Here is a 19912-nt window from a genome sequence, read left to right as displayed (position 1 = left end):
AATCCTTCCTCACTCTCACTGAGCTCATCCCTGCACCGCCACAGCCCCGTTCTTGTTTCTCTTTCATCATTCGTCATCCTCCCGACTCCATCCAAGAAGTTTTCCTCCAGGGCCACTTTGACCTCCGACATGCAGCCATCGTCCCTTGTAGCGTCCACTAGTTCTGCCAACGACAACGCCTTGGGACATGCCAGTTCTGTGACGAGTGCTTATGAAGCGCTATGCTCCATCATCGACCTGTCGGCCCTTGAGGATCTGCCGCTACCGGGTGCCTTGATAGGTAAGACGCCAGGTTGTTGGCTTCCGGCCAGTACTGTACATCAAAATCATATTGTTGCAGCAGCACCGCCCACCCTTCAATCCTTGGGGGCCCGTTTCTCGCAGTTCCTCCAAAGAGGGGCACTAAGGGCTTGTGATCAGTGATTACCCTGAATTTGTGTCTGCACAAGTATATATCAAAGTGCTGACATGCCCAACTGATTGCGAGTGCCTCTCTCTCCACTTAAGCATATCGAGTCTCCACAGCCGTTAGAACTTTGCTGGCATACGCAATGGGTACCCACTCATGCGTGTCCGTTTGTTGGAGTAGCACAGCCCCTAGCCCTACTGGGCTAGCATCAACTATGAGTTCTGTGGGACTCCCAGATTCATAGTATGCCACCGTTGCTCCTTCTAGGAGTGCCCCCTTCACATTCTGGAATGCCTGTGGTGCCGTACTCGTCCATTCCCACTTGGTATCTTTTTTTGTGAGTGCCGTTAGTGGTTCTGCCAGTGTCGCTAGATGTGGGATAAATCAGCCGCAATAATTCGCCATCCTCAGGAAACTTCTCATTTCCGTCGGGTTCTGAAGAATGGCCGCTGCCCTGATCGCCTCTACCTTAGCCGGGTCCACCTGAAGCTCACCTTTAAAAACTTGTATCCAAAGAACTCCACTTCCTTTGAGTAAAACCTACACTTGCTCTTGTGCAGGGTGAGGCCTTGTTCCGCTAGTCTTGTTAGGGTCGTTCTCAACCTTTCGTGTTGCTCCTCCAGTGTTTGCGAGTATATCAGCACGTCATCACTGATGTTAATCACTCCTATCAATCCGGACAGTGCCTCACGAATAGCGTCTGGAACACTTCAGCAGCTGATGACACTCTGAAGCTCAGCCATTTGAACCTGCGTAACCCCACATGGCTAGAAAATGTGGTGATGTACCGGCTGGCCTCGTCTAGCACCAGCTGGTGATATCCGGAGTTAAGGTCCACCTTCGAGAACCATCTTGCTCCGTTAATGTCAGCCATGATCTCATCAATAGTTGGTGTAATGTGTCTCTCCCTCTTGATGGCCTTATTGGGGAGATGCCTATCCACACTTAATCTGATCGCTCCTGGTTGTTTCGGTTTGGGAGCTATGACCAACGGAGAAATCCATGGCGTCGGCCCTGACACCTTCTCAATGGCTCCCGCCTTCTCGAGCTTCTCCAACTCCGCTTCCACCAGTGGACGCAGATGGAAGGGCACCCTCCTGTGTCGCAGCGCAACTGGCCGCACTGCTTTGGGGATGTGCAACTTCACCTTGACTCCTTTTAGGCACCCCAATCCTTGAAACAGTGACGAGAACTCTGCCATAATGTCCGCAGCGTGCGATTGGTGAATTTGGCGCGCAAACATGACCAGACCCAAGTCCTCCGACGAATGGCAATCGAGCAAGGTGCCAGCACTGTCTTTGGTCACATGAAACTTGATCTGCGCTGTGCTTTCACTATGCTTGGCTTCCACCACTATAACTCCCAGCAATAGAATGGGGTGTCCCCTCCATACGTGAAAATTCTTGCCTTGGTAGGCATAATGGTGGTCGAGGGTCAAGCTGGTTGTACTGGGTGGCATCCAACACATTCACTGACGCCCCCGTGTCAATGAGGGCCGTCACCTGGTTATCGCTAATTGTGATTTGGCACATTGTTGGTGGCAGTTTCTTCTTGTTGTTCCTTCCCGTGAAGGAAACCACCCATACTTCATCATTATCTTCATCTTCCATGGCTTGGAACCGTTGGCACAGTGCGTCAAGCTCTTCCTTCCCACCAGTTGATCCGGTTACTTGCTTGACCTTTTCTGGTCACTTCCCTCGAGTTCCTGCGCCCGCTGTCGATCTGGTGCCCATGCATACTTTTGCAAAGTGCCCAGACTTCCCACACTTCTGGCACGCCTTCCCATACGCTGGACAGCCTCTTGGTGGGTGAATCTCCATCCGTAATTGTTGCTGCCCCTCCTTCCTTGGATGGTGCTTGGGTAACATCTGCCTCGTCCACCCCCTTTCTGTATGGCATCCACCCGTTCTTCCTTGATTGTTACTGGGTGTGCTTGGCTGGTGTCTCCCGACTTATGTACAAGTGCCGACTCCATCTCCCCAGCCCTGGCCTCCGCCAGCTCGCGTGACCTTCCCAGAATTAGTATCTCATCCAGCGAGATACCAAGTTATCTCAAGATGAGTTTCCTCAGGTCTGACGACCTGCAATCCTGTATGAATTGCGCTCTGATTTCCAGCTGCTTGTCTATTCCAGTGCAAGAGCTCGGAGTCTTCGCAGCCTGGCAAAAAACATATCCACAGTTGCCCCTTCCTGCTGCCTCGCCTGGCGCAGCTTGAAATGTTCAAAATCTGGATTCAACTGTGGATCGAAATGGCGGTTGAGCGCGGCCACAGCCGCCTCATAGTCTCACTTGTCGCCGGTGTTAGGGAGGTCTTGAAATATTTCAAACAGGTCATTGCCCCCCATGTGGAGCATTGTCGACCGCTTGATGGCCCCATTTGTTTCCCTCGCCGCTTCAAAGTAGTTCTCTAAGAGACCAATCCATTTCCTCCACTGGGGTGCCGTTGTGGCCGGGTCCGCCAACTGGCTGAACATGGGTAACGCCGCCAGGGTGGGGTGTGATTGATGTTGAACTCCTCCCCCGCCAGCAGCCCCTGCGTAATCTCCCACCTGAACTGACATCTTGCCTCCTTTGCTTAATGGTTCCTGTGCCGTCCACTGGCCTGCCCCTGGCGCTCACCGCTCTCTTCTCACACCTTTCTCAGCGCTCCCCGGCTCTGCCAATGCTTGTGCAGCCACCAATGAGTGCCCTGGCTCTGCCAATGTTTATTGCTGCAGTGATTTCTCAGTGTGTTTTACTTCAATTGAGTGTGTTCTTTTTTTTCTGTTTTTCTGTTGCCCCCTAATGTACTTGCTGCTTCCTAATGATTTCACTCCGCCTTCGTTGCTTCTGCAGCTCTTTATGCGCCTCATGCTCTCCTCTTGTGACTGCACAGCTGCCTCCGCCGATTTATGGAGCAACTAGCAGCCTTCCCCCGCAATTGCCTCACCTGGCCTGCAGTAGCCGTTTCGCGGCACCACGTTGCAGCCGCTCCACTCGATTCGTGGCCACCGGTGCAGGTACCACTGCGGCAGCAGCGAAGCCAGGTCCGGACTGGCCGCATCGGGCACTGGGCATCTCCCCAGTGGGCTGCCAGGGTTGGAGGCCGGTTTTGGGCTCCTGAGGGCCAATTGTGTTACAGAGCCATTTTTGCAGCATACTGCAATATCGACCACTGCAATGAAATCGTCCAAAACCGGCCGTGGCAAACAGCTCAGCCACACACCCGTTCCCCGGGTGGGCCGGCCAAGCACTTTGCCAGAGCCTGTTTTGGTTCCCAGTCCGGCCCTAAGCGCAGCACTTCCACGCCCTCTTCCAACAGTCCGGCATGTTGCGGGTCCACACACCGCCTCGTCACCAATGTGGTGGTGCCCTGTAGGGGGGGATACACTAGAAACCCACAAGACCGGCCCACAGGAATGCACATAGAGAGACACTATGCCAGTAGTTAGTGAGGGCGACAACCATGAGCGGTTGACTCTCTGTTTATTTATAACCTCCCGTCCGCGCCCGGCCGGGAGGGTGAAATCACTACATTGTAGTGTAGTAGCCGGATGGCTCACTACAAACCGCAAAGGTCCTGGCACAAATAGTCTCACGACACTACACTTATAATGCCCAATTATTTTTCCTGATTGCCCTCCCAGATATTTTATAATTTCTGTTAATATCCGCCCAAAGTACTCACAGTGTAGTTAGTCTAGCCACAGATAGAGGAAATATACAGCAGAGTCACAGCACAGGCAAATACCTGCAGGCAGTCTTCATGTCAATGTAATGTTTAGTGGTGTAGTAGTCAGTCCAGTAAGACGAGAGGACGTAGTCTTATGAAAACAGATTAGGTTTATTTGAATTACTCCTTCAACCACGGCAAGGAGCAGCGTTCCCTGGAGGCTTGGTCAGCAACTGACAACAGCTGATCGAACACCTGAGAACGAACGCTCCCCGCACGAGAAAGAACCTTAGAACATTCGAAATACATGACATCAAAAATACATACATACTAAATACTAAACCACTACATCACCTCCCCCTTTATACAATAATGAAAACACAAACGTCCTAGTCAACAAAAAATATGAAACAAAATCCTTGAACTTTGAAGGAGGTTTTCTGATGCGACACCCCCGTGAACTACTTGTTTCAGTTCTAACTGAGTTACCCAAAGGCAGATTATTCGGCAAGCATACATTCTCACCAGAGGCTCCTTGACTTCCTTGATCGTGTAACCAATGGGTCCAATCTAGCTCGTGTTCCGCTATGGGAATTTTCTTGCTTTTAATTAGGTTAGCTTGTTCTTTAGTTACCTTTATCAATTGTCTTTTATTCCACCAACCTTTACCTTGAAGAAATGCAGCCCCTTTGCTAGCTTTGCAAACCAAAACAGGATTTGAAAATACTGATTCACCTTTTCTAACTTTGAATGGTTTCTTGAATAAGACACAATCGCCCACACCAATTTCAGAACATGCAGAAGAAATACTTTTGTAAAACTTTTCGTTCATTTTCTCTTGTTTTGCTCTTACTACATCTGCAACATTCTTACAATCTGAGTCAAGATGTGCAAACTCCCCATTGTCTAACCAAGACGGCAGCAAGGCAGAGTTGACCTTTCTACCTCTTAAAATTTCAAATGGGGGTGATACCAGTAGTACATTGTGGTGGATTATTATAATTCCACACTTTTTCTTGTAAAAACTTCCCTATATCACTACCAGCGGCCAGCGCTGTCTGTATTCCTTCCTTAAGTACTTTATTGCCCCTTTCCACCAGCTCGTTAGAAGCTGGGGAGTAAATGGCCACCTTCAAATGCTTAATATCATGAATCTTCAAAAATGTACATATTTTATTCGAAAAAAAGTGAGTTCCGTTATCAGTTACTAATGATCTAGGAGCACCTTCCAGTAAAAATACTTTGTTCAGAAAAGAAATGGTGTTATCTGTGGTGGGAGCGTCTACAAACCTATAATACATCCACTTAGAATGATAATCTACGGCTAAAATCAAATATCTCAGTGACTCAGTTAGCAAATTGTAAGGCCCTGAAAAATCCAATCCGACTTTTCCCTAAGGTTTCTCTGGGAACTCCGAGGGATGCAAAGGTAACTTAGAAAGTTTCCAGTGCTTGTCTGATAGTAAACACTCTTCACAGCCTTCCACCATACTTCTCACCTGGGCATCAAGAGCAGGCCACCAGTAATGTTGTTTAATCCTCATGCAGGTTTTAGTCACCCATAAATGCTCTTCATGAGCAATCTTGATTAAAGTTCTTCTTAAACATCCTGGGGGTATGAACTTATCCCCTCTTAACACCAAACCATCCTTAATTGAAATTTCATCTGCTACCAAAGAAAAATGTCTCAGCTCACCAGATAAATTTCTTGACTCCGGCCATTTAGTAGAAGAATATTCCACAACCTTGGACAGAATAGCATCCTTAGAACATGCATCTTTCCAATCTGACTCAGAGATAACTGAATTGTAATTCTCCACTGCGTCTAGAACTGTCACACACTCAACTTCATCTTCCTCCACATCCTCCTCATCATCCTTTTCATCAACATTCTTGACAGTCAGCTTGAAAATGTTTGCCCCCTTGAATATGTCTCATCTCAAAATTATACTCTTGTAACTTTGAAATTAATCGAGTTAACCTTGCAGACATGGTATTGTTTGACACCTTGCAAAAAATAAAAGTAAGGAGCTTGTGGTCAGAGAAAATCACGTACTTGCGACCCCAGATATACATTTTAAACTTCTGGACCGCCCAAACACAGGCCAGAGCCTCACGTTCAATGGTGCTGTAATGTTTCTCAAAAGATTTGAGTGATCTAGAGGCGAACACCACCGTTTGTTCCTTGCCATTCACCTTTTGACTAAGGACCGCCCCCAGGCCATTCATGTTGGCATCAACTGTGATAATAGATGGACAATCGTCACGAAAAGCATGTAAGGCCTGAGCTGAAATAATCAGTTCTTTTACATTTGCAAATACCCCGTCAAGCTCCCGGGACCATACAAATTTTTGACCTTTCTTGAGTAACATTCGCAAAAGTTCAACAATCTGTTGAATAGTTATTGACAAATCTCACATAATACTCTGCGAGACCCAGGAAGGAACAGAGAGAATCTTTATCTGAAGGTGGTTTTGCCTCTTTGAGAGCCCTGATGACTGAAAATTTTGGTTTGATGCCCTTGCAAGAAATTGTGTGATCCAGGTAATCTAATTCCTTCACACCTAATTTACATTTGTCAGCCCTTACAGTCATTCCATATTTACCAAGTGCCGCCAACACCTTTCTCAGCAGCTGCACATGATCATCTGAATTTAAAAAAAAAAATAATATATCATCCAAGTAAGTCAGGACACCCTTCATCCCTTTAAAAACTGTGTCCATCAATCACTGAAAAACACTAGCTGCGGACGCTAGACCAAAGGGAAGTCTCAGGAACTTACAAGCACCGAAAAGTGTAATTAATGTTGTCAGTTCCTGAGACTCCCTAGCTAGTGGAATCTGATGATACATCGATTTTAGATCGATCCGCAAAAACCACTGTGCTCCCCCTAAATTTGCAAGAAGCTCATGGATCTTAGGGAGAGGGTGGCAGTCAATTACAATGTTTTTATTCAGGCCCCTCAAGTCTGCACAGAGTCTAATTTCACCTGTCTTTTTGCAGGCAACTACAATGGGGGCCACCCACTGTGACGACTCGGTGGGCTGAATAATGCCTTGTGAACATAGCCCCTCTAACACGGACTTTAATTCTTCTCTAGCACTCAAAGGGACCAGTCTGACTTTATGCGCCACTGGTTGCGCATCAGGTAATAATCTTATTCTGTGTTCAAACTCTTTTACACAACCAATTTGATCCTTGAACACATATTTAAATTCAGACATTAAACTTTTCAAATCAATAATGGATTCATCCACACTGCCCACAAAGGACTCATTAACCCTCACAAGATTTGCATCCCCTGGGACAATATAGGCCCAAACGTGCCAGGTCCTTCCAGCCCACAATGTTTTTGCCCTTAATGGTCACATATACTTTAGTAGTAATTTTTCGTCTTAGAATTTCAACATCAGATATAAAAAATCCCAACATATCAACATCCTTTTCACCAAAGGCCTTTGGATTCACATCTGAACTTGAAAGTGTAACTTTTTCACCCCAGTTCTCCAGAAAATACGAATCACGTAGAATTTTGTTATTGGAGATCCTGAGTTGGCCATGACTTTTGTCTCTTTACCACAAATTAAAGCAACGCACAAGGGGCCTTTAATCTCTACAGGGTTATCTGTATAATCCACTGTTAACAGTAAATTATCGAAAGACTCAGCACAACTATCTGTTTCAATGTCGATACTTCAAACTTGAACCACTTTCTTTTGACCTCTGCAAAGTTTTTGAAAGTGACCAGTCTTTTTGCATATAGAACATCGTCTACCTAAAGCAGGGCAGCCTGTAAAATTACCAATGTGGAATTTTGACCCACATCTGTAACAGAAAGACTGATTTTTCCTTTGTATAAACTTAGTTGAGCTGTCTTTTCAGCCCACAGCCAATAAACCTTCCTCATGAGCTTCTTCAGACTCTGAAACTAAATTAACTTTGGTTGTTGAACTGGATTGCATAACTTTAGTAGAGATTGCAGAGTGTTCAATACTTAAAGCCATATCTATCACCTCCGAAAGAGAGGGATTTTTTAAACTAAGAATCCTTTCCTTTATCTTTTGCGATGCACAATTGAAGATGAACTGGTCTCTGATTATGTCATCCGATAAAGGTCCAAACCCACAGGTGGTAGCTAGAACTCTCAGAGCTGATATGTACTCTTCCACTTTTTCTTCATCCCCGTTTTCTTTTGTAAAACTTATGTCTCTCTAACATTATATTAGGAAGCTCCGAAAACTGTTTTTTAGGTCTTTCTATAGCCTCCAAATAAATATTCCAATATCTGTCGCATGATTGACCAGTCAGAGGTGGAATAGGAGGTAAACTCTGAAAAAAGTGTTGAGCCGCCAAACCCAAACTACCAAAAAGAAGAGCAAACTTGCGAGCAGGTGAGTACTCTGTAGCATCAATAGCCACTAGGTGGTTTTCAAATAAACAGAACCACTCTTGCCAGGGTAAACCTGGCTTGCCTTGTTTCGCTAAAAATGGTGGAGGTTGGGTAAGTTGAGCAATTTGCTGTGATGTTGCCATAGCTGTGAATGTTTAAAACGAATTTGAAGTCACAACCAATTATTTGCACATCACTATTAAATACATTGAAACTTTTGGTTACTTAAGTATCTTTTAGATACTGAAAATTAAGGTGTGCGCATCACCGTTATGCGCAATGAATAGACTGACTATTAAAACGATCCATTGGTTACATTGAAGTCAAGGATCCTCTGGTGAGAATGTATGCTTGCCAAATAACCTGCCTGTGGGTAACTTAGTTGCAACTGAAACAAGTAGTTTGCGGGGTATGACTCCCATCAGAAAACCTCCTTCAACCACGGCAAGGTCCGGCGTTCCCTGGAGGCTTGGTCAGCAACTGACTACAGCTGATTGAACACATGAGAACGAACCCTCCCTGCACGAGAAAGAACCTTAAAACATTCGAAATACATGACATCAAAAATACATAAATACTCATCTTTAGGATACAAGAACTTTGAGTTTAAATGGGGTCCCTTGGTAGCCTTCCTTTCCCGAGGTCTTCCCTCTGCTGTCTGTCTCGCCTCCATAAGAGCGCTTCACCTCTTTCAATTTTGATCGCGATTACAATATCATATGACCTACGCATTGTATGATTGTTGCCGCCACCACGGGGAGGGTGGGGGGTGGGTTTAAGGGAGGGGTGTTTTGATTCTTTTTTCCTTGTGGTTTCCTAGTTGTTTTCTTTTGTTGTACATCTGAGGTACCATGGCAAAGGCCTACTGGTTATTCGGTGTCCTGTTGGCCATTTTATAGATTAGATGTGCTGTTATACAGAGTACGGGACAATCATGGACGAGCGCTGCCTCACGATTTGACTCAGAGAAGCCTCCTCTCCAGCTCCACCATGTTTTGAAACTGTACCCTTGATCTGGACCACTTCCTTGGGATGGAGCTGGATTTCTACTGGTCATGGCACTTTTTGCAGTCTTTAGTCTATTACTGCGTTTTTTGGCTCCCCTGCGTGGGATGTAGCACTGCTATTATCTCAGATGTCTGTTGTAAAACTTTAATAAAAACAGCTTTAAAAAAAAAAACCATAAATACTAAACCACTACAAGTGGTAAACCAAGTTTCCCTCGTTAGGCGAGTCATGTCCAACCTAAAGTAGACGCAGAGTTCAGTCAGTTGATATGGTTTGTGTGTAGTAGCGGCGCTTGGCTTCTGCACTAATTGTGGACAACATAACTGCCATGAATTGAAAGAGCCGCGGAAATGACAGTCTATGCACTTCACAAACACGTTTTATTTACTCTGTTACCAGTGCGTTTGATGAAAGACATATCAAAAACACGCATTGCCATGGAAATAACCAGCAGCTCACGATGTAGTCCCTTCTTTATGTCTACACTGCTTATCCTTTTAGTGACAGTACTAAAACAAAGCCGGAAGTGTCCAAGTGTCGGCCAATCCTATCGCTCCATTGAAGAAAATACGAATACATTACCAATGAATGAGACTAGCTATGCCGCGCCTCTTCTTCGTAATTGGCCCTGCGGATTACATTTAACACCAATCCGAAAGTAGAGCAACTCCCAAATCCATCGGAGGGGTGGTGCTTGCAGCTTTACCTATGTTGTGTCTTCCGGGTGGCGTTTTCAGTCTGTAGCTGGACTGTGGACTGGGAGATTGGTGGGAGCTGCACGGCTGTGTCGGCGGTGAACCTACAGCCTGTGTACTCGACAGTTGAGTTATTTTCATCTTACTGCCATGGCGCTACTCCACCAGCACCAGTTCAAGCCTCTGCCAGCTGACAAACAGATAGATACCTTCAGTTTTTTGGAAGCCGTGTCACACTTGCCACCCTTCTTCGGTGAGTTGGTTACACGTCGAACCGTGGACGGATTTAAATGCCATTGGCATTGCAATGGACAGCAGTTCGAGTTATAATCCTGAATGTTCACCTGTTGAAGTGTCACGTACAACTTTAGATGGCACCTGTTTCAGAGTCACTTCGAGGTAGACCACTATTTATGTCGTTGCGATCACGGAGATTAAAGGTCCACACTGTCTCGAGCACTTTTAACAAAGTGGCTGGCTGTCATTGGGATACACCGGTCTTGTTGGAGTCACATATCATTGGGTGCTTTTGCCACTGTCACGTTGGGTACGACTGCATTAGTCACTAAGATCACGGGTAAAGCGTCTTTTTTACTGTCACTTACACGTGGGGGAGATTTTCAGTCTTGAGCTACTAATTGTACAAGTTAGTTACTGTCTGTCGTCAGTTACAACTTATATAGACCGGTCTCCGGATCACTTGAATCATTGGAATAGCACATGTCTCTTGTGAGCTAAATCATTTGAATCCACCGGGTTAGAAGGTTAGTCTCCTCGCCAGTTGCGAGGGTCTGCGGCACTTTAAATCGCCCGGAGCATGTATCCGGGTCCTTTTGAACTTGGTGCCATATTTCTACATGTGGGTAACTCAAATTATGTGACCGTCGCCCTTCTCGTGATCACTTGCACCATGAGTTAAACCTGTGCATGTAATAATGTCTTGGGTGTATTTGAAAAGGGTGATATACCTGTTTTGGTAATTGTTTCTGACTGAGGGTTATCTTGCTCGTACTCAAGTGGTGGGATCCTTGACTTCGAAGTGCTCACATGCAGGGTAGTTTATCAGGAGTCTTCTATGCACATAGGAGTCCAGTTTAGGATGTAATATTGCATGTAGGGGTTTCCTTCACCCTACCCGCACTTGTAAGTTCTCACCTGGGTGCACTGACGTGTGTACAATGATTGCAGATGTAATGGCCTAGGAACCTAGACTACCATGTTTCTATCGATTTGGGGGGACAGGGATGATCATCAGTGTAGTCTATTCCCATGCCTCTTCCATTGGCTCAAGTAGACAGTCAAATACATTGCATGTTCTTTTAAAAATAATTGTTCGACATTTTAAGTAAGGCATAAGTATGATGTATCTAAGTGAGGATGACTATGCTCGGAGTAGTTAACTTTTGCGAAACTTGAATTACTTGTTCATGCAGTGGCTCATTCTTTTGAGTCGGCCACTTAAATATCGTTTACTGTGATCCTCTACTGAAAATGCGTGATTGGATGTTCTTAAACGTCCTCCGCATTCCTGATCAGCCACGTTTGGTGTTCCACCCATAGCTGGTTCTATTTTGGTTTTATTGCTGATGAATCATGTGCCATTTGCGCTGTCTGTGGGATGATGGCCAACTTTTTGTGGTTAGCATTTTGTGCCAAGGTATAATTTGCTTCTATGAGACCAGTTCCTTTTTTATCTCCTAAACATGTATGTTTTCGCTGCTATTGATGGCCGTAAAGAGACATCAATGTAGATGCTGTTGCCCACATGCTGTCAATTTTATTTTTTTTTTAAATTGCCACATCGTTTTTCTGATAGCACTTAGTCAGTTAATCCCTAGAGTTGTATACAGGTAAATATCTAGTGTACGCCTGGCCAAAGCATTGGAAGCAAAGGTTAACTCGTTTAAATATAGTAGCAGAATTTTAGGGCGAAACAAAATAATACACGGAGTTAATGTGAACAATGTTGACCACTTGGGTGGGTCTGACTACAGCGCTTTAAAGATTGTCTTGCAAGATACACTAGATACCAACGTTCTGTTATAAAATATCATACTATAAGCAATCATTTATCTGGGAGGGTGGTATTGAACAATAATATTTGAGCGAAGCAGTCTATTGACAAATGTAACAATGGATACCATGACTTGGTTAAGATCAAGCGCAAATATACAAGTCCGCCTTTGTAAACCAGTACTGTTTTGTAAAGAGATGTGAAGTAACTAGCCATTATAGAGAGAGGCTCATGGGTAGCAGCTGATGAATAATTAAAATCTCTGGGAAAAAGATCTTTCCCAATAATGACATCATGGTAGTTGAAAGAATCTACCCCGGAGTTGGTGTGTTGCCGTTCAGAGGACACAGACACGAACGTTTTTGTTAGTAAAATAGACTAACCTTTATAAGTGGTGCACAGATTTTTAAAACCTCTTTCGTAATAGTATTACGGACACTAGTTCGATATGTTGCATGAATACTGCTAATTGTTTTAAAAATCGTTGCTATTCGCAACCTCATATAGCTTGAAGAGTATCGTTTTTGCTATACCATTTTATTAAATGTGGATTTTTAAATGTTGCAAAACGCAAGCAGACAAAGTACGTTGGTATGGTCGTGTCACTAAATTACATTGGCTGCTTGTGGCTGTGCACTTGAAAACCTTATGCCTAAAAGCAGCACTCTGGCAAAAGACTCGTATGTTCGGCCAACTGTACGTAAAAAAAAAAAAAAATTCCCTGCTGACATTTATCATGGTTTGCCCTCAAACAGTGGCTGTATTGTAAACCCATTGGTAAAAGTTCCGCGACCACAGCTATTCCTGAACTGGTTGCTGCATTAGATAATCAAACCAGGCGAGGTTTTTCTGTGGTGATTTTGTGGGTAATGGCACATCGCCTTCGTTTAGTTAGTGGAGCAGTTTGTCTGGTTATTTCCTATAACATGGGAGACTCCACCATGCTTACTAGTTACCCAACCCCCAACACAAGAACTTGGAGGCGTTTATAAACTTGCGTTATCGAATGGCTGATGGGTACCAAGACCAGATCCTAAAAAATATAAACTGGTCATATAAGACTAACGAACTGTATGACAGTAGTGACTTAAAAACGCCTTTCTCAAATATGTATGATTGTATTCTTAGGGTATTGTAAGATGGTGGACTCTGAGAGGTGGATCTGTGTATAATATTTCAGGGATTACCTATTGGTGCGGTGTTTGAACCAGAACCATTTAAAAAAAAAGAAAAATGAGTTCACAGGCTTGTTTTGTTGAATTTAGTTTGTTTTCGTAATGAAGGCACTACTGCTGTAGGTGTTCGAGATGGGGCAGTGCTCCTTTTGTAAACCACACTTCTACTAATGCAGTATATGGGAAAACATTCGGGGTATGTTGGTTTGGATTTGGCCTTGTACCTCTTTCAGTTTCGTGGATCAACCATGTGTAAACTAGGGGTCATGAGCTGCCCGCCCCTGACTGTGTTGTCCGTAGCTCTGGGGGGGCTCCTCAGGATAGCCATCGCCCTCTATAAATATAATTTCATTATTTCATATCCATATTTTTGTCAATTCATACATCCAAGTATAAGGAAAGGTCCCAACCCTTTAATACCATGAATGCAAATGTTCTGTCCTTATTTTTATTTTTTTTACTTTTAAGAACTCTGTTGTTAATTCACATTTTCTCTTATCTTTACTCTTAGATGCCATGCACCTTGCCTGTAGTAGTTGCACCGTTAAGGTTGAACCGTGTGTTACCAGAGTATCTCAGGCAATGTTTTTTTCCCTCCCTAGCAGACCCATTCTTAGTGAGGCAGATCGCTTCAACTGTGTTTTTTAACATGATTCTTGTATTATTCATATTAGCTTCCTTCATTTGCATAAGTGCCAGTATTATGAAGGGAGCAAAGCTATTCAGTGCACCAATTACCGAGTTAATTCTTTAGGTACATATGGCATTAAGTAGAACATGAATGTCACTTAACCTACTTGGGCCCTCATTTCAACTGTTGAAGAAAATGGACCGGCTTTTCCTCATCCATTGAATTACCAATACTGGGGGTACCAATAGCACCAGGGGTGGGAAAAATCCGTCTCATTATGAGTTGGATCCTGCGGGCCCACTACGAAATCGGCAGTTACTAGGGGACACAACAATTCCGAGTCTGATTTGCCAATAACATATTTTCTCACTTTTATACAGAGATTTCAGTTAGTGATTCCTTGTGGCTTGTGTGCGAAAATTGTTGATTACCCCTCCATAACTAGGCAGTTAATAAAAGTGCACTCCTATAGATTGCTATGTTTGAAATGGGGGAATATTGGGCTGGCCCTTACTTCGGAAATCCACGGTTAAGTCTTTAAAGCAATATAGAGTGTAATTACTTCACTCCCCCCAGCCCCCCCTACGTGATCTTTTTTCAGAGGACGTCTCTTGATCAACACCAATAAAAAGCAGCTGTGACTAATCAAGAATCATTCGATGCCCGATAAATCGGGTAATCTTAATATATTTGGTAATTAAACACATCTTACTTTCATGGGTGTCTCTTCTTTTAGCTTCAGCTACAAATTCAGGCACCGAATGCCTCTTATAGCAACTAATTGAAGGTAAATATTACTTGGATATAAGGATTGACTTGCTGTTAAGATGAGGTCCTCAGGAGTCCACGTATTGCTGAGAGCTGCCCTAAAATATTTGCAACACCAAACGGGCCATTACATCACATGTTTGACTCTTAACTTCGAAATAATAATACAAAAAAATGTAAAACCTACTTTAAGTTGCAGCTCAAACAAGTTATTAATGTGTTTTAAAACAACCACGAAATGCTCTCGATAGTGTACAACTCATTTAGCTATTCATCCACAGGATACACAATAAAATGACTGCATTCTCCCAAGAGACTTTCTTTTGAAAGTTTTATTCGACTACTCAACATTGCTCCCTTAGTTTTACTCGTCACATGCCTAACCAGTCAATTTAGACCATTTGTTTTACTTCCATCCTCCATCTGTACCGAAAACTGCTATTCTTACTCAACCAGCGTCCTCTCCAGATGGTTTTCCTGTCCATGTACGTTTCCATAATAGGATTCATTTGGACCTAGTTTTCTTCTCGTAGTAGATAATGTGTTCTTCAGTGAGCGTTAACTCTGATTTTGTTCTTGCACCACACAGCGACTCCACATGGGTTTGATCACAGCAGAGCGAAATTAATTGCTGCCATGGCGTCTTGAACTTACCAAAACAGAAAGCTAGAGACTGATTTATCATCCTCTTCGTCAGTTACCATTTGCAAAATGTATTAACCAGTGTTCAGTCACTTTTTTAAATTAAACTTTACTTTGTAGCTTCAGATTAAGGACGGTTGCGTATCGGCACAAAGCTCGCTGTAACAATATCCCCAAATACTTGTGTATCTAATCTAGGTGAGAATTTTAGTGAGTATTAGTAGGAATTTCAACAGCCCTCAAAACCTGTACTGAAGGATAATCCTCAGACAATGTGATTTACCATAATTTTGAGGAGAATTACTCAAAATCCTCAGTTGTACATCTCCTTGAAATTATGTATGTATATGTATGTATGTATATATATATATATATATACTGAAAAAAACACGGGTTTCAGGGACGTTATAGTTAGTTGGACATTTCATTCGTATGAAACCAGTGAAATTCGGACGTTATAGTTAGTTCAGCTAACTGTAACTCGTGCCCCCGCAATGCACTGCTGATGATGTCACTTATTACATCACTCATGACATGGTCCGTGACATCACTTATGACATCTCAAATGATATCACTGATGACATCATCCAGTGAATGTGTTTCTGTAAAGTTTAAATATGTATGATATATATAGGCAAGGTGTTTTGAAGGATGAGTGGGTGTCTGAGTGTCTGAATGGATGATTTAGTAGGTGCATGACTGACTCTATAAGTGAGTGATTTAAACGTATCTTACTAAATGTATGGGTTAGTGACTAAACTGTGTGAATGTCTGTATCAGTCTGTCTGTTGGTGTGTAAGCGGCTGCATGGGTTTGTGAATAGCTACATGAGTGTCTATATGGGTTATAGATAGGTTGTCTGAGTATCTGTATGGGTGCCCGAGTGTTTGTGTGGGTGGGGTGTGTGTGACTGTGCATAGATGTGAGTGGGTGATTCACTGGGTGTATGGATTCAAGAGTGCATCTGTGATGGACTGTATGGGTGGGTAAGTGTGTGTATGGGTGTGTTGGTGAGTGAATGGCTGTCTCAGTGGTACATGTGTGAGTAACTACATATGTGTAAGGCAGTATATGTGTGTTGGAGTATATAAATGACTATAAGTTAGAGTGAGTTATTGTGAGTGGCTGTATGGATGAGTGTGTGATTGTGTCAGTGATTTTATAAGAGCGGAAGTATGTGTTAGTGTCTGTATGAGTAAGTGAGGTGGTGTGCATATAACTGTATAGGTGAGTAAATGGGAGTGTGATAAAGTCTTTGCATGACTGTCTAGGTGTGTGAGTAACTATGGATGAGTGGCAGTGTGTGAGTGTCTATATAGGTGTATGAGTGCATATGTTAGTCCTGTACTGATGAGTGACCGAAAGTATGAGTGACTGTAGGGGTGAGTGAGTAAGTGGATGGGTGTGTAGACCTAAGAATCAGTGAGTGGGTATGTAGTTATTGGTGTTGGAGTGTCTATGGTTTTGAGGATGGCAGTCTGTAATTTAGAGTGGGTATATCAATGGTTATATTAGGGTGTGAGAAGATGCATCAAATTATCACGTGGATGATGTCATGAGTGATGTCATTTGAGATGTCATCAGTGATGTCACTGACCATGTCATGAGTGATGTGACTTCATTAGCAGTGCGTTGCGGGGGCGCGAGTTATAGTTAGCTGATCTAACTATAACGATCGAATTTCACTGGTTTCGTATGAGTGAAATGTCCAGCTAACTATAATGTCCCTGAAACGTGTCTTTTTTTTCAGTGAATTTCTAAGGTTTTTTAAATGCTAATTTCTAACTATGCCTACAGAGGCAGGACATGTGCAGAAAGAGGAAGAAAGGTGCAGAAAGCAGCAACAGAAATGCAGAAAGAGGCAACAGAAGTCCAGAAAGATGAAGGAAGGTGCAGAAAGAAGCAAGAGATGTGCACAAAGAACCGACAGAGGAGCAAAAAGAGGCCTTGTTGCAAAGTCATCCTGTGCCCCCAACTTTTTGCTGACGGGTACTGGTGGTAACTGACTCTGACTAACCAGGCCTAGAGCCAGTGCTATGCTACAGGACACTTAGAATACAGTGAAAACACCTACATACTCTAGGGAACACTATGCGTTGGGGTACCCCCTGTGATTGGCATGACCTCCTCTGTAATGCCCTTGTACATAGTAGGGCTGGGGGGTTAAAACTACCTATAAGTCAGGTGCAGCAAGGCGCTTCTTTAAGTAGTAGTCACATTTGCAGAGTTGTGGAGAAAGGGTGCGGGGCCTCCGACCAGCGCTCGGAAATTCCGCTGCATAGGAATTCGACAAGGTACCAAGAGGGCTTCTTGGCCCCCAAAGTCCCTCCGGAGTAAATTGGACTTAATCCCCCATCCCGTAGTCTGCCAGGAGGCGCATTTGCAGAGTGTTGGAGAAAGTGTGCATGTTCTCCTTGGAGGTCTTCGCAATCCCACTGTGTGGGACTTACTGCAGGTAAAAAGACGGGTAGTTGTCCACCAACGACCACCTTGGGGGCCAACTACCCCTCCTATTACCTCCAGTAAGTCCCACACAGCAGGATTGCTAACTTCTCATAGCAGGCCACGCCCCCTTTGCCTACCACTCTGCAAACGCAGCTCCTGGCGCACTGCTGCTCGGGGGATGAAGTCCACTTGTGTCCTGAGATCCTCAGGACACGAGGACATCATCGCCCCACCACCAGTGCACTAAGAGGCGCGTTTGCAGAGTGGTGTAAAAGGGGCATAGCCTCAGACCACATCTCTGCAACGCAGCTCTGTGGCGCATACTGGAGGTACCTGGTGGGCTAGTTTGCCCCCAGGGACCCCCAGTAATGAAGGGGACTTAATACCCCAACTTAGAACGTGCCAGGGGGCTTGTTTGCAGAGTGCTGCAGGGAGGGGGCGGGGCCTCCGGGGAGATGCCGTTTTAAACAAAATATATTCTTTTAGAAGGGGGGGGGGGCTGTGGCCCCCCTTCTTTTACAATATTTGGGGACCCCATCCCCCAGGGTCTGACCCTTTTCATTAAACATTTTGTTTAAAAAAACAAAAAAAAAAACAAAAAAAAATTGGGGAAGGCTAATTTAGTCCCCGGGGCATGGCCTTTTATTATTTTGCTTTCGAGGTAGCCACGTGGCCCCCCCCCTCCTAAGGCCAATTATGGCCCGGGGATCCTATCCCCCGAGCCAACCTTTCTCCCTTTTTTTTTTTTTAATTTCTTGGAGGGGGGCCATGTGGCCCCGGGGACCCATCCCCTGGGGCCGGGCCTCGCCGTTGGAGAGCTTTGTGGGGAGCCCCAATGCCCCCACGGTCCCGCTAGCTCCCCACCTCCTGCGGGAGCCGGCATTGCTTTTGAGCAAGGGGAGCTGCTGACGTGCAGCTCCTGACGTGCAGCTCAACTTGCTCAAAAGCAATCCTGCTTTGCTTCATTTAAGTTAGAGCAGGTTTTCCTGCTCTCGCTTTAATGAAGCAAAGCAGAGTTTGCTATGGCAGGACGGGAGGTGTACTCCTGCCCCGTCATAGCAAACAGCAATGTCCAGAGGGCGGGCTCCCCGGCACATTGCAGGAGCCGGCCCTGGGGGGTGGCGGTCCCCAGGGCCATCGAGGGCTCCAGGAGGGGGCAACCAATGTTTTTAAAGCCCTGGGGAGGTGGTGGTCCCCGGGGCAGTGTGGGGAGGGGCAGGAGCCCCCCCCACTTTTTGTTATAATTGCAGCTCTGGGGAGGTGGTGGTCCCCGGGGCTTGGGGGGCAGTGAGGCCCCCCTCCTTTTAAATTTGAATGCCCGGGGAGGTTGCGGTCCCTGGGGCAGAATGTGAGGGGGGGTGGGTTGGGACCCCCCACGCCTCTATAAAGAAAGCCCGGGGGAGGTGGCGGACCCTGGGGCTGCGGGGGCCCCCGCAAATTAATCACAGATTGCCCCCGGGACCTGGCCCACCCCGGGGAGCAGCAGCAGCTTCGTCTTCTTCGTCTTCTTGGTGATGGTATTCTTGGCGGTGGTGGTCTTGGTCTTCTTCGCGGTGGTGGTCTTGGTCTTCTTCGCGGTGGTGGTCTTGGTCTTCTTCGCGGTGGTGGTCTTCTTGATGGCTGTCTTCTTGATGGTGGTCTTCTTCTTCTTGGTGGTCGTCGTCTTATTGTTCTTCTTGGTGGTCTTGTTTTTCTTGGTGGTCTTGTTTTTCTTGGTGGTCTTGGTCTTCTTCTGGGTCTTCTTGGTGGTCTTGGTCTTCTTGGTCTTCTTCGTCTTCTTGGTGGTCTTCTTCTTGGTGGTCTTGTTGGTGGTCTTGTTCTTCTTGGTCTTCTTCGTGGTGGTCTTGGTCTTCGTGGTGGTCTTCTTGGTCTTCTTCGTGGTGGTCTTGTTCGTCGTCTTAGTGGTCGTCTTCGTCTTCTTGTTGGTGGTCTTCTTCGTGGTGGTCTTGGTCTTCATCTTGGTGGTCTTGTTGGTGGTCTTCTTGGTGGTCTTTTTCTTCTTGGTGGTCGTCGTCTTGGTCTTCTTGGTGGTCTTGGTCATCTTGGTCTTGTTGGTTGTTCTTGGTCTTGTTGGTTGTTC

General features: G+C 45.1%; 1 protein-coding gene across 1 annotated transcript in view; it reads left to right on the top strand.

Annotated features, from left to right (window-relative positions):
• Window positions 1-10169: 10169 nt before the first annotated feature.
• Window positions 10170-19912, top strand: part of GLTP (glycolipid transfer protein) — a 296831-nt gene continuing 287088 nt past the window's right edge. The window contains exon 1 of the mRNA XM_085633292.1: window positions 10170-10410. Within this exon, the coding sequence (XP_085489418.1) occupies window positions 10308-10410 (103 nt within the window). The 5' untranslated portion in view covers window positions 10170-10307. The remainder of the gene's footprint in view (window positions 10411-19912) is intronic.

Source organism: Triturus cristatus, chromosome 11 (genome assembly GCF_964204655.1).
Source record: "Triturus cristatus chromosome 11, aTriCri1.1, whole genome shotgun sequence".
In the NCBI taxonomy this organism is placed as follows: Eukaryota; Metazoa; Chordata; class Amphibia; order Caudata; family Salamandridae; genus Triturus; species Triturus cristatus.
Note: the sequence above shows the minus strand (reverse complement) of the source record. Positions and strands in the feature narration are given on the sequence as shown.